This window comes from Camelina sativa, chromosome 9 (assembly GCF_000633955.1).
Source record: "Camelina sativa cultivar DH55 chromosome 9, Cs, whole genome shotgun sequence".
NCBI classification, from domain to species: Eukaryota; Viridiplantae; Streptophyta; class Magnoliopsida; order Brassicales; family Brassicaceae; genus Camelina; species Camelina sativa.
In genome coordinates this window covers 9391451-9407399 of record NC_025693.1, presented here as the reverse complement: position 1 = coordinate 9407399, position 15949 = coordinate 9391451, and the positions used below count along the sequence as shown (strand labels likewise).

Here is a 15949-nt window from a genome sequence, read left to right as displayed (position 1 = left end):
CTGCTAATTATGATTTAGACATAATAGTATCATGTATTTAGCGTTGTTGTTGCTTATCGTAGGCTCTTCCGGAAGACCGTGTGGTGATCGATAATCTTCACAATTGCCGACCCAGCTTTCAATTTACAAGTGATGATCAACTTTTTGCAGGGATAGCCTAATCCCTTTATTAAAGTCAGATTTCCGATCAGTGACAAAATCTCCAAACTCAACCGAGTTGGTGTGCCTAACTCCAAAAGAACTCTACAATTTGAGTCCTGCGCATCTCTCAAATACAACATACAGTACTTAAAAACGACTGTCACAAACCTTTAAAATAAAACTGACTGTCACAAACCGACAGAAATTCTGCATGCTTTTAAACTAATCACATATGCTCTTGCGGCTTGCCTCTTGGTCGACGTAACATTTTTTAAACTTTGTCTACTTGACAGAAAGTTAATTTGAGGTGAAAAAACAAAGTTGAATTAAAGCGGTTATCGAATATATTTGTAAGAAAAGCCATCCTAAAATTGTGGGAATTTCACTACATTGATACTGAAGCAGTGAAGCATCTCTATAACAGTTAAAATTCCATCACAAAATTTATTAAAAATTCCTTACCAAACACATGTTACTAGCTGGTTTGAATCTGGAGGTATAATATTATTTCACTCCACTTGATATAGTTATTTGATTTGTAAATTAATAAAAGTTTGATTTTGCAGGAAACATGGATCTACCGTGATATATATTATATAGGACCGATGAATTAAGAAAGGTTTATTTATAAATATATATTTTCTTTTTGTGACCAAAGCAAAGACACAAAAGTTGTTTATATCCGATCTAGAGAGAGCTAAGCTGCCTAAACTCCATCATCAATGGCGTTAAAGATAACCAAGATCTCCCAAGTCAACCCAGGAAGAAACGCCTCTCATGACTCATCCGACTCACTTATTTACCCACTCACGTTCTTCGACTTACGGTGGTTGAAGTTTCATCCAACCGAAAGAGTCATCTTCTACAAACTCAATACATACTCATCCCCCGAGTCCTTCTACTCTGTGTTCCTCCCCAAGCTTGAGCACCCTCTCTCTCTCGTCCTTCGTCACTACCTCCCACTCGCAGGCCGCCTCACGTGGGATCCACAAGATCCTAAGCCACATATCGTCGTCTCTCCCCACGACTCTGTCTCATTGACAGTTGCCGAGAGCGATGCTGATTTTTCCTGTATCTCCGGAAAAGGGCTACGTCCTGAGACCGATATACGCGCTTTGGTGCCAAAATCTTCGGTTTTTGGTGACTCAACGTCTCTTGTTTCATTGCAAGTCACGTTATTTCCTAACCAAGGGTTTTGTATTGGTATAGCAGCTCATCATTCTAGTATGGACGGCAAAACAATGGTTAGGTTTATCAAATCACATATGCTCTTGCGGCTTGCCTCTTGGTCGACGTAACATTTTCCTTTGCAGAATTTTTAAACTTTGTCTACTTGACATAAAGTTAATTTGAGGTAAAAACAAAGTTGAATTAAAGCAGTTATCCAACATATTTTTAAGAAAAGCCATCTTAAAATTGTGGGAAGTTCACTACATTGATACTGAAGCATCTATATAATAGTTTAAATTCCATCACAAAATTTATTAAAAATTCTGTTAGAATTCACACCTGAAAGTAACTTCAAGCACTTCTCTAAACCTAATGGAATTCAGCTCAAGAACTTTGTAAAGTAAAGAACAAGAAACGCGAAGCACAATTGTTAACCCAGTTCAGTGCAATCGATGTGATTACACCTACGTCTGGGGCCGAATCAATCCGGCAAATTCACTATGAGGAAAGGTTATAGCTCAGAACCGAGCTTTTACAACAATGGTGAATCTCTCTCTCTCGATAACAATAAGAGAAGACTTAGAGATAGATTCTAATGAGATTGAAGAACAAGACTTAGACTTTATGAAACGCAACGTTTCAGTCATATTCATAAACTCTCCACTGCAGTTGGAGACTTTATGTTAATCTCCTTTTCTCCGGTTTAGTCAGCAATTACCAAACCAGAGATAACCAGCAACTCAACTCCTTAATTTCCGGTTTAGAACCAAACCATCATCAACCCAGAATTGAATCAGAACTTACAATCTCAACACTCCACCTTGATTCAATTCCCCTTTCCTCAAACCATGAACTTGCACTTACTTGGATTTAACCTTCAGCTGAGATGCACTTCATCTCACTTGATTAGCTTTAGAAAATCTAAAGCTTCATCAAACTTCTTAACCGGAATGCCTTTAGTAAGCATCCGCAGGATTCCTTGATGTATGAATCTTCAGAACCTCAACCTCTCCAGACTCAACAATGTCCCTGATGAAGTTATACTTAGTTGCAATATGTTTTGTTCGCTCATGAAACGTATTGCTTTGACAAACGTATCGCAGACTGTGAATCACACCAAACCGTGACCTTCTCTTGTTCATAACCCATGTCTTCCAGAAGCCCCTTAAGCCATAATGCTTCTTTAACAGCTTCTGTGAGTGCAATATACTCAGCCTCTGTGCTTGACAAGGTCACAACTGACTGCAAGCTTGACTTCCAGCTGACAGTATTCCCACCAACTGTAAACACATAACCACTGGTAGATCTTTTCCGATCCCTGTCTCCAGCATAGTCTGAGTCACTGAAACCTTGAATCTCCAGCTTTTTCCCTTTCGTGAAAACCAAATTCAAACCACTAGAGCCTCTTAGATACCTCAGTAACCACTTCACTACTTCCCAATGAATCTTCCCAGGTTTCTTCATGAATCTACTTAACAGACCAATAGCCTGAGCTATGTCAGGTCTTGTACCCACCATCAAGTACATAATACTTCCAATGGCACTTGCATATGGAACCTTCTTCAAATCAACACACTCGCGATCATTCTTCACAGACATCAACTTGAAATGTGTTCCAACCGGAGTATCTGTCTCATGAGCCTTACTCATGTTAAACCGACTCAATACTTTTTCCAAATAACCAGAATGAGACAAATACAGAACTCCTTCTTCTCGATTTCGAATTATATCAATTCCCAAAATCCTACTAGCAGGTCCCATATCCTTCATCTAAAACTCTAAGCTCAAAGCCTTTTTCAATCTACTTATCTCTTCCTTACTCTTAGCAGCTAATAGCATATCATCTACATACAGTAGCAAGTAAATGATTTCACCAGGATTTACCTCTTTTGCATACACACAAGATTCATGCTCAGTCCGGTTGAACTCTTGTTTCATCATGAATGCATTAAACTTCTTGTTCCACTGCCTGGGAGTCTGTTTCAAACCGTAAAGGGATTTCTTCAACAAACAAACTTGATTCTTACCTGGATCTACCTCATAACCTTCGGGTTGTTCCATGTAAATTGGTTGATCAAGTTCACCATGCAAGAAGGCTGTCTTGACATCCATCTGCTCCAGTTCTAAATCATCTTGAACCACCAATGACAACAAAGTCCTGATTGATATGTGATTGATATGTGCTTCACCACAGGTGCAAATACCTCTTGATAGTCAATCCCTATCCTTTGTGTAAAGCCTCTAGCCACCAATCTGGCCTTAAACCTCTCAGGTTCTACCCCTGGAATACCTGGCTTCTTTTTATAAAGCCATCTACAACTAATAACCTTCTGATCAATTGGTCTATCCACCACATCAAAGGTCTCATTCTTCTTCAATGAGTTCATTTCCTCACCCATACCTGCATCCCATTCTTTACTGTACTTATCCTCCTTTGCTTCATGATAGCACTGAGGATCTTCGCATATGATTTCTTCTGCAGTCATAAGTGCAAAAGCAAATTGCAAGTAATCAGAAAACTTCAGTGGAGCCTTGATTTCTCTTCTAACACGGTCTCTAGCTAACTGATAGTTTCTGAAACTCGGAGAACTCCTTGGAGCCTCTACTTCACCTTCAGGCTCAAAGTAATCTGAATCAGTATCTGTATCACTCTCATCAACTATTGTAGCTCCACCTCCATTAGAACTCTCTCCAATCAACTTACCTTCCTTCTTAATCTCTGTCATGGTCTTATCATCCTTCTTTACATCCGCAACCTTCTCTTCACCATCTTTACTGAAGAGATCCTTATACAACACCTCTTCGTGAAATACAACATTGCGACTAATCACACACTTTAATTCTTCAAGTAGCCACACCTTATAGCCTTTTGTGCCTTGTGGATAACCTAGAAACACTCCTTTCAATGCTCTAGGTTTGAGCCTTCCCTGATCTTGATGCACATAAGGAACAGAACCAAATCTTCTCAAGTGCTTATATCCTGGCTTCTTGTTTAGCCACAGCTCTTCAGGCACATTGTGATCAATCGCAGATGCAGGGGACCTATTTACAAGATAGGCTGCAGTGGCTGCTGCTTCAGCCCAGAAACGTTCTTCTAACCCAGACTCATTCAACAAACACCTTACCTTCTCCATAAGTGTTCGATTAATCCTCTCTACAACTCCGTTTTGCTCTGGAGTGTAGGTGCAAGTCCGATGTCTCTCAATACCATGCTTCTTACAATATTCATCGAACTTCAGATTGCAAAACTCCAATCCATTGTCTGTTCTGTGGACCTTTACCTTCTTACCAATCTGATTCTCAACTAATTCTTTCCACTCACAAAACCGGTCAAATGTTTCATCCTTTGTCTTGAGAAACATAAGCCATACCTTGCGAGTTTTATCATCAATGATAGACAAGAAATATTGCTTACCTGACAGTGATGGAGTCACATTCGGTGAACCCCACAAATCCGCATGAACATATCCCAATGCATCCTCAGTATCGTGTCTACCCACATTGAAGCTCAACTTCTTAGATTTTCCCATTACACAGTGCTCACAAAACTCCAAGTTAGTGACATCTTTCTTCTGCAATAGCCCTTTCTCATATAGCACTCTCATACCATTAAGACTTAAATGTCCAAGCCTGCTATGCCACAACACAGTACTGTCTTTCACATTCTCAGTGTTGCAATTCTCACTCATAACAGTCTCACCATTCAGGATGTACAGACCATTGTTCAGACTCCCTGACAAAGCTGTTTTCCCATTTTTGAAATACCTCACCTTGCCGTCTCCACCTTCATGCTTATATCCTAGTCTGTCAAGAGTACCTGTCGAAATCAGATTTCGCCTCAAGTCCGGAACATATTTAACGTTGTTCAACACTTTGATTGAACCTCCTTGTATGTTAACACGAATAGAACCTATTCCCTGTGATACCACAGCTCGATTGTCACCATACAGAATGGTTGTTTCTCCATTCTCTTGAAAACTACAGAACCAATCTCTCCTTGACGTCATGTGAGATGTACACCCAGAATCCAGAATCCACAAGTCTCTTACCAGCTGATTGTTGACACTAAGAGCCTTTGAGAATACCAACTTTTCTGTTATAACTCCAGCTTCGTTCTGACCCTCACTTTCAAACTTTCGCTTCCTGGCATAACAGTCCTTCTTAACATGCCCTTCCTTCTTGCAGAACCAACACGTGACTTTCGTCTTGGAGTTTGACCTGCTTCTACCTCTTCTCTTAGAGCCATTCTGTTGGCCTCTAGTCTGTGGTCTGCCTCTCTCTGTTGTGTACAGTGCTGCAGACGATCCCTTCTCAGACTCTTTTGACTCGGCAAGCTCCCTTTCCAGAGACTTAGCGGATGAAATCACATCCTGAAGTGACAGACTCTTGTTACCATACTTAAGCGTATGCTTAAGCTGACTGTAGCTAGATGGCAAGGAATTTAACAACAATATTGCTTGAACTTCTTCAGTAACCTGAATCTCCAAGCTCCCTAACTTTGCAACAATCTTCAAGAAGTCGTCTACATTCTGATCTATAGTCTGAGCATCAACCATCTTGAAGGAATAAAAGTTCAACTGCACATAGATCCTATTTGGCAAAGAGGTTTCCATGTACAACTTATTGAGCAAAGCCCACATCTCTGCAGCTGTCTCACAATGATTTACCTTTCGCAGAACCTTATCCCCAACATGATTTATGATTAGTGTCAAAGCTTGTTGCGATTGATCGATCTTGACTGGATCTGGAACCTCTTTAGTCTGTGATAAGGAGGAGTCCGATGATTCTTCTGTGGCAATCTTCTTTTCTTCTTCTTTTGTTAACCGAACTGTCTTGGTCAGCTTGAAATCGGTGAGAATGTTCTTTAAACCAAGAATCCCAAGCTGTGCCAAGATCCGAATCTTCCATAGCGAGAAGTCGCTATCACCATTGAACATCTTAATCTCAACTCGCGCCGTCGCTACCGCCATCGATCAGATCTAGGAGAAGAACCTACTCTCTGATACCACTTTGTTAGAATTCACACCTGAAAGTAACTTCAAGCACTTCTCTAAACCTAATCGAATTCAGCTCAAGAACTTTGTAAAGTAAAGAACAAGAAACGCGAAGCACAATTGTTAACCCAGTTCAGTGCAATCGATGTGATTACACCTACGTCTGGGGCCGAATCAATCCGGCAAATTCACTATGAGGAAAGGTTAAAGCTCAGAACCGAGCTTTTACAACAATAGTGAATCTCTCTCTCTCTAACAACCTCTCTCTCTTTCTCGATAACGATAACAGAAGACTTAGAGATAGATTCTAATGAGATTGAAGAAGAAGACTTAGACTTTATGAAACGCAACGTTTCAGTCATATTCATAAACTCTCCACTGCAGTTGGAGACTTCATGTTAATCTCCTTTTCTCCGGTTTAATCAGCAATTACCAAACCAGAGATAACCAGCAACTTAACTCCTTAATTTCCGGTTTAGAACCAAACCATCATCAACCTAGAATTGAATCAGAACTAACAATCTCAACAAATTCCTTACCAAACACATGTTATAATATTATTTCACTCCACTTGATATAGTTATTTGATTTGTAAATTAATAAAGTTTTATTTTGCGGGAAAGGTGGATCTACCGTGATATACTTATTATATAAGACACAAATCTTGTTTATATCCGACCTTGAGAGAGCTGATGAGCAGCCTAATCTTCATCAATGGCGTTAAAGATAACCAAGATCTCCCAAGTCAACCCAGCAAGAAACTCCTCTCATGGCTCATCCGACCCACTTATTTACCCACTCACGTTCTTCGACTTACGGTGGTTAAAATTTCATCCAACCGAAAGAGTCATCTTCTACAAACTCAATACATGCTCATCGCCCGAGGCCTTCCACTCTGTGATCCTCCCCAAGCTTGAGCACTCTCTCTCTCTCGTCCTTCGTCACTACCTCCCGCTCGCAGGCCGCCTCACGTGGGATCCACAAGATCCTAAGCCACACATCGTCGTCTCTCCCCACGACTCTGTCTCATTGACAGTTACCGAGAGCGATGCTGATTTTTCCTATATCTCCGGAAAAGGGCTACGTCCTGAGACCGAGATACGCGTTTTGTTGCCCAAATCTTCGGTTTTTGGTGACTCAACGTCTCTTGTTTCATTGCAAGTCACGTTGTTTCCTAACCAAGGGTTTTGTATTGGTATAGCAGCTCATCATTCTAGTATGGACGGCAAAACAATGGTTATGTTTATCAAATCATGGGCTCACATATGTAAACATGGAGCCATGGATTTACCAAATGATTTAACTCCGTTTTTGGATCGTACGGTTATCAATGTTCCTGCAGGTCTCGATGCAAAAGTGTTGGAACTCTTGTCATATTTGTCAAATGAGAAAGATAGCTTCAAATCATTGAAGCTGCCTCCTATCGAGGAGATCAGCCCCGACGTAGTCCGGGTCACGCTGGAGTTAACTCAAGAGAATATAGAGAAGCTTAGGGAGCGAGCCAAAAGGGAGTCAACTCGCTCTCATCTTGAGCTTCACTTGTCCACGTTCGTTGTCGCCAACGCGTATCTTTGGACATGCTTGGTGAAGACGCGTGGGGGAGATGTGAACAGACCAGTGCGTTTCATCTTTGTTGCTGATTATAGGAACCGGTTAGATCCACCTGTTCCTGATACGTATTTCGGGAACTGCGTGTTCCCCATCGGTTGCTTTGGCTACAAAGCGAAAGTATTTTTGGAAGAAGATGGATATGTCAACGCAGTTGAAATTCTAAGTGATTCCGTAAGAAGTATTGGTTCACAAGAGATTGAAACAATTTGCAAGTTGTACATTGATGGAACAAAGAGTGTGGAACCGGGTACACAGGCAGGGTCAGTAGCTGGTTCGAACCAGTTTGGTCTATACGGGTCAGATTTCGGCTGGGGGAAACCTTGTAACAGTGAGATTGTTTCCATCGACCGAAACGAGGCAATTTCTATGTCGGAGAGGAGGGATGAGCCCGGTGGTGTGGAGATCGGCTTCTGTTTGAAGAAATGTGAGATGGATATATTTCTTTCTCTATTTCAAAATGGTTTAGAAATGGTTCTCTAGGATCTTGGGTATGGAGAATTGAGATTCTAAAGTTTGTGTGATTTTCTTTTCTTTTGTTTATACTAGGTGCTTCCCCACGCAACGCGTGGGTTGTGGTGTAGTTGGCACTTTCTTGTTTTTTTTTGGTCTTTTTTGTTTTCTCTTTTGTATTATTTTGTTTTAATTAGACATATACGGGCTTTGCCGTCACTTTTATTTATACACTATATATTTATACCATTTCGTTCAGATGTGTATAATTGTGGCGTTTATTTTTTATAAATTATGAAGAAGTTGTTTCTTGCTTTTGAGGATCCAATCTTATCATTGACTAATATTGTTTCCAATACATTTATTGTATTATAGATTTTCTAATTAACTGCTTATGTAAACTATTCATACGTTGATGTTGCAATAATAAGTTATTTTTTAAAAATATCTTCCGTGTAAGTGATTATGTTTGTATGCCCATGTTTTGGTCTAATATCAATAAGATCGTTTCTGTTTTTCTTTAGTTGGCTTTGAAACCAATATTGAGTTAAGCAAATAATGGGTCGAATTATGGTGTTAATAAGTAATATAAATTCTTATGTATATATATTGTATATATGTGACTATAAATTTAGCTAACTAAAAAATTATGTAATATTTAAATACAATCTTGAACATATATATATATATATATATATATTTATTTGTGGGAGGAATGTATGAAATTATTGGATAGAAGTTATTTTTGAGTTAAATGACCTTTAATGTCTTTAAAGTGAGTTAAATATTAATAAATTTTTATATGTGTCTTGACTTTTTTAAAAGGAATATCAAGTGTTTCCTTCCAAATTTGAAGTGATATAGTATTTTAGTTTTCTTATATGATTTTATGAACTTCAATGTAAAAGTTTTACACTCACTGATTGAATTAAAATTTGAAGAAATGTTTATTTCGTTTAATCATCTGCTCTTTTAAATAAATTAAATAAGTATGTTGTTATTCCTACAAATAGGACAACATATATTATAGTTTAACCATGGAGTTAAGGAATGGAAATGGAACTTGTGATTGCAAGACAAAATGATTATAAAAATACAAAAAAAAACAAAACAAAACAAAAAAGAGATTTGAGAGTAGTGGAAGAAAATGAGAGAATGAAAGAGTGATAGACTAAGAGAATAAGATAATGAGTATTTATAGGAAGAGAAATGATGAAAAATTACATTTAGAAAAATGAGAGTTACAATTCTAATTTATTGTTTTGTTTTAATACAATTGATTAATACAACTTAGTGGAGAAATAAAGTTAATGCATAATTTATAGGGAGAAGCTATAAAGATTTCAGTTTTATATGTGAGTTAAATGTAAAAATTAATTGTTTTAAATTTGTGTTTTAATATAAATTTTTTTTTTGTTAAAATTGCATTGCCAAGTGGACCAATAAGGAGAGACTGAAACTCTACTTTTATATTTTTATATATATGATTTGTGTTATTTTGTACGAGGTTTATGGGAAATGTTTTGTGGATGCTTTATGATTATGATAAAAGTATCTACGTTTCTTTACTGATCCGTAATCATGAACCCGGACTGTTATTGGTACAGATCGATCTATACAAAACACTTATATAGATCGAGCTCTGGTTTGTTCCTATGTTAGTTAAATTTCTATCTTGGTGAATATATGTATTTCTACTCTAAATTGAGAAGACACTTCATAGAAAATGACATGTTGTTAAAATTACTTTCCGTTCCTAAAAGATTGATGTTATAGGATTTATTTTTATTCCTAAAAATTGATTTTGTAAACATGAAAAACTAAAATAATTTTTCTGCTTTATGCTTTTTCCTATATGGCATGCTAAATTTCCATCTATAAAAAAAAATTATAAATTAATTTACAAACAAAAAAATAATTTTTACTTAATATGTGTAAAAATGTCAAAACATCAATTTATTAGAGACAGAAAGTACATCACATTGCCATTTGTCTTTAAGACTTAACACTATTTTGAAAAAAAAATCACTAAGAACAAAATATTTCTTTCGTTTGCTTCTCTCGAAGATTCAAATATCTCGTTTTGGGCTGTAACAATTTTGGGGAAAGGAAAATGGGGTCAAAGTTTCATGCTTTTCTTTACCCATGGTTTGGTTTTGGTCATATGATTCCGTATCTTCATCTAGCTAACAAATTAGCTGAGAAAGGTCATATGGTTACTTTCTTGTCTCCCAAGAAAGCTCTTAAACAGGTCGAAGCTCTCAGTTTGTTCCCAGACAACATTTACTTCTACTATGTTACTCTTCCCCATGTTGATGGTCTCCCTGTTGGCGCAGAGACAACCTCAGATCTACCAAACTCATCTAAGAGAGTCCTCGCTGATGCCATGGATCTTTTACGCGGACAGATCGAAGCTGAGATTCGTGATTTGAAACCTGACCTAATCTTCTTCGATTATGTTGACTGGATTCCAGAAATGGCGAAAGAACTAGGAATCAAAAGTGTCAGTTACCAAATCGTATCCGCAGCTTTTGTATCTATGTTTCTTGCACCTGGTGCCGAATTAGGTTCTCCTCCGCCAGGTTATCCTTCATCGAAAGTAGCATTACGTGGACATGACGCTAATGTCTACTCATTCTTCGCGAACACCCGCAAATTTCTCTTTGATCGAGTCACCACATGCCTTAAGAATTCTGACGTAATCGCCATAAGGACATGCGCAGAGATCGAAGGTACATTTTGTGATTTCATCGAGAGAGAATGTCAGAGAAAAGTTCTCTTAACCGGTCCGATATTACCTGAGCCACAAGGCAAGAATGGTAAACAGCTAGAAGATCGATGGAATAATTGGTTAAACGGATTCGAACCATGCTCAGTAGTGTATTGTGCGTTTGCCACTCATTTATTGTTTGGGGAGAATGGGTGGAATAACCTTTGATATTTGTAAAAACGAGATGTAGACAGTAACGAAAAGAACTTTTTCTCTTATTAAGAATCACTTAAACAACCTTACAAGGAGTGTTTAATCAGTTTTACACACAGCTAAATGACCTTGTCACTGACCAATTCTTAATCTATCCAAAATTACAAAAGAACCTAAAAGCTTATTTTTGCTCAAAACTCTATGAAAATCTCCAAACGGCCAAACAACATGTTTGTCTTGATAAAAAAATATATAGGATACATCCCATGACCTACTTTCTTAATAAGGATAAGTCCAAATCTTCTATGCAGATATGCATATATCTTGTGCTCCAATCAAAGAATCTCCATTAATATAGTCACGTCATCCAATGTCTGTTGCTGCTTAAACGCACGAACCAATCTTCCAGAGTCCTACAGACCAGCATTATAGTACTCAAAAACCTTCATGCTTACAATATTGTCTCATCAATCAGTAGGTTGCTTTGTAAAGCATTTTAGGTTCGGTTCGATGTGGGAGACTTTGGTTAGTGATTGCCAGATTGTGTTTATTCCACAATTAGCTGATCAATTTCTCACAACGAGATTGTTAACCGAAGAACTCGAGGTCTCTGTGAAAGTAGAGAGAGATGAGACAACAGGTTGGTTCTCGAAGGAGGGTTTGAGGGATGCGATCAAATCTGTGATGGATAAAAATAGTGAGATTGGGAGTCTAGTGAAGAGGAATCATGAGATACTGAAGGAAACCTTGGTTAATCCTGGATTGTTGAGTGGTTATGCTGATACGTTTGTCGAAGAACTGGAGAATCCAATTTTTAAACAATGTTTGATTTTTTATGTTTCGTTGAGTTTGTCGTTTCATAGTGGTTTCAGTCCGTTATTTACGTGGAGTGTTTTTTTTTTTCCTATAACAAAGTTGTTAAATTTAATTACCAAAACCAATCAGTTGTGAAATTGTTATGATACTGATATATATAAACTTCTCTTTTTAAGTAAACTTCTCTCATTTACTTTCTTAATGTTTTTTGGTTGGAACTAGGTGGAATGGTGGATTAAATTTTTTTTTAAAATAAAATTTCTGAGATTAAATACTAAAAAAATTGGTCGTGAAATTGATATCTTATATATGAAAGTCGGCTAGTGTTATTTTGTGTATTTAGATAGAGTTATTAGGATTTAAATGTTGTAAAGTGTAACGTTCCGAACCCAAAATTGGTAGGTGTCAATCAATATTAAGGGTGATGATACCGTGTAGATACCGTGTAGACCTAATTATTAGGATTGTTGGTTTAGTCTTTTGGATCGGTTTAGTCTAATTTTTAAAAACACTAAACTTCTCTTCTTAAATGTCGATGCCCCTGGTTGTTTTGTGGCAGAGACTTGTGTTTCGTGTTCCTTAGAGAAGAGAGAAAGACTTTTGGGTTTTTGAGATCAAGTAAGATGTCAAAGGAAAGAGCTTTGCTTGGTTTGGTGCTTGCTTTGGTGTGTGAAGCACAGGAAAAAGAGGTCAGAGCGTTGATGTGACGTGTTGGGGTTTTTCTGCTTGTATTGTCTCGCTTTTTCTCATCAATCCTTCTTGTTCAAAGTGAATACGGGAAAATGGTTTATATAAATATTAAAATTTGTGTAATTCGTTTTTTATGAGATGTGTGGATTGATTTCTTTTATGTTCCTTTTTTGTTGTTGTTCATGTGGAGGGATAAGTAGGTGCATGAGAAAGGATCTATTGTCGAGAGAAAACCAAGGATTAGATAGGTTGACATATGTCATGATCACATTAAAGACTAATTTAAAATTTTTTTTTACAATTTATATAGATTGTTAATTTTTTCTTTCTAAATATTTTTTTGACACATGTCAAAATATCAAATTGATAATTTGACACCTGTCAAAATCTTTGTTAATGACTAATTTTGAAAACCAAAATTTATATAATAAAATTAATATCAATTATGTAATTTAATTATTTATCTCCTATATAATAAAACAGAAGTACACAACTTTTTTTATAGACTATGTAATTTTTATAAGTTGGTTACAAAATATGTTATATATTAAATATAGGTTGGTTACAAAAAAATCATAGATTAATTGGTCAATCCGTGAGCTATATGAATACACTTAAGAATATTCTAAAAAATCTTTTTAAAGAGAATATTCCATTGATTTATACAATTTCTAAGAAAAACCTTTAATATTTCATGTATTGTTACAAAATATATATTGTTAGGCATAAAAATATACTACTAGGCATAAAAAAAAAATCTTGACAATTTATTACACTTAATCCTGATTTCCGAGATCTTATTATGCAGTTGAAAATAAAATTTTACCTAAGCACAGATCATATATATTAAAACTTTCACCAAACATGTTCAAAAAAAAAAAAAACGAACAACAAACATAACCATTTCTCATACATAAAATTACAAAGTTAAAAATCTAAAACTTATAAAATAGGTGTTTTTTACAAGCAATCATATTTAGCATATGATTTTATTGCATAATATTTTATCTAAAAAAACTTTTAAAAACAATCATATAAATTATATATTTTTCTAAAATTATAATATAAACAAAAGAATTTCTCCGTACCATGGGTCCTAATCTAGTTTAAAATTTAAACCAATTACACGTTGTTGTGTGTCTCTTCCCAAATTCTTAGTTTTCTCTCATACTTTTTATTATTATTTATTTCTTTATATTATATCATATTATTAGTATTGTATTGATCATATAACCATACCGACATCATATTAAAATGATTTACTTTTGCTATTGGTTTTGGGGCATTATATATATATATATATATATATATATATATATATATATATATATCATTTGCGTTAGGTTTCAGTTGATAACTCCAATCAATCTTGTTACCTTCTTACCAAAAAAAAAAAAGAAAATCAATCTTGTTACCTTATTCGGTTCTTCCTCACCAATGACGCTACACATCATTGACATTGCCCGAATCAGCCCTGCCGGCTACTCGGACTTGCTCGTCATCCCTTTAACGTTCTTGGATCTTCCATGGCTACTCTTTCACCCAGTCAAACGAGTCTTCTTCTACAAACTCACCGAAGCGACCCATGAGCACTTCCACTCCATCATCCTCCCTAAGCTCACGCTCTCTCTCTCCCTTGTCCTCCGCAACTATCTCCCTCTCTCAGGAAGCATCACTTGGGACCAAAACGAGCCCAAGCCAAGCATTGTCGTATCTCCAAACGACGTCGTTTTGGTGACCATAGCCGAGACAAACGCTGATTTTTCTCATCTTTCTGGCTATGGACAACGCCTAGTGTCCGAGTTACACAGCTTGCTACCCAAGTTACCGGTTTCAAATGAGTCAGCGACCGCCTTCTCTACACAAATCACGTTTTTCCCGAACCAAGGATTCTCCATTGGTGTAGCATCACACCATGCTGTTTTGGACGGGAAAACATCAAGTATGTTCATCAAAGCTTGGGCTCACATCTGTAAACAGCAACTCGAGAACGTAATCTCTCTGCCAGAGAATCTAACTCCATCTTATCCTTGGTCATTGTTGAAAGATTTGACCGGACTCAATGAAAAGACGATTGCGACGGTGAGATCTCTCAGAGAGGACAAAACAAACATCAGAAGCTTAACTCCGTTTCCCGCAAAAGAACTCGGAGATGACGTAGTCTTGGCCACGCTCGTGCTCTCTCGCAATGACGTAGAGAGACTTAGAGAGCAAGTCAAGAACGATTCACCGAGCCTTCACTTGTCAACTTTCGTGGTTGCCTACGCGTACGCGTGGACCTGCTTCGTGAAGGCTCGTGGAGGAAGCAGAGAGAGATCCGTGAGTTTACTGTTCGTTGGAGATTTTAGACAGCTGTTGGATCCACCGCTTCCGGCGACGTACTTTGGAAACTGCATGTTTCCGGTGGGTAGCTACGACCACAAGGCGGCCGAGTTTACTGAAGAGAAGGGATCGTTCATAACGGCAGTTGAAATCCTAAGCGATTTGGTCAAAGGATTTAGTTCAAGAAAGATAGAGACGATCGTGAAGGAGGTAGCGGACAGTTTCCATTTCCAAAGAGGAAGCACACAGTTTGGGGCTATAGCCGGGTCAACCCGGTTGGGAATATACGAGTCGGATTTTGGGTGGGGAAGACCCGTTAAGGTTGATATTGTCTCTATTGACCAAGGAGAGGCGATCTCGATGGCAGAGAGACGTGATAAATCGGGTGGTGTGGAGATAGGAATGTGTTTGAAAAAGACTGAAATGGACTTGGTAAAGTCTTTCTTCAACAATGGTTTACTACGTTAAAACAAGATTTTTGAAAAGTTGTTCTTGTTTACTAATAACTTCGTTTGATAAATCTTTTGGTGTGTAAGCCTTTCTAATCAATCTCCCCATATACTCTCTTCATAAGATGCTTTGTAAGATTTTTATAGTTGTGAGCTTTGTACGTGAATTTTCTACAATTGTATCTCCTTTGAACCTTTTCAAGAAATACACATCAACAGATCATATACATATATGGCAAGAAAGTTTTTTTTTTTAATTTTACACACGTCTAGGAGTATTACATTTGACTATTTCATTCAGTCAACTTATAACTATAATGAAACATTTGTATTTTCCAATTGATCAATTGATTTGACTTTAAATTGCATCATTCGTAGTATTT

General features: G+C 37.2%; 4 protein-coding genes across 4 annotated transcripts; all 4 read left to right on the top strand.

Annotated features, from left to right (window-relative positions):
- On the top strand, positions 864 to 1439 carry LOC104715151 (BAHD acyltransferase At3g29680-like). Its single transcript, XM_010432590.1, has one exon. It carries the CDS (start codon positions 864 to 866, stop codon positions 1437 to 1439), a length of 576 nt encoding a protein of 191 aa, XP_010430892.1.
- Positions 7008 to 8491, top strand: LOC104710800 (BAHD acyltransferase At3g29680-like). The gene has a single exon (XM_010427458.2). The coding sequence runs from the start codon at positions 7020 to 7022 to the stop codon at positions 8394 to 8396; it is 1377 nt and encodes a 458-aa protein (XP_010425760.1). The 5' UTR covers positions 7008 to 7019; the 3' UTR covers positions 8397 to 8491.
- On the top strand, positions 10480 to 12344 carry LOC104715150 (UDP-glycosyltransferase 79B4). Its single transcript, XM_019229899.1, has 5 exons — positions 10480 to 11098; positions 11177 to 11288; positions 11601 to 11661; positions 11722 to 12112; positions 12328 to 12344. Exons 1-5 carry the CDS (start codon positions 10480 to 10482, stop codon positions 12342 to 12344), a joined length of 1200 nt encoding a protein of 399 aa, XP_019085444.1.
- LOC104710799 (phenolic glucoside malonyltransferase 2) lies at positions 14159 to 15743 on the top strand. The gene has a single exon (XM_010427457.1). The coding sequence runs from the start codon at positions 14233 to 14235 to the stop codon at positions 15583 to 15585; it is 1353 nt and encodes a 450-aa protein (XP_010425759.1). The 5' UTR covers positions 14159 to 14232; the 3' UTR covers positions 15586 to 15743.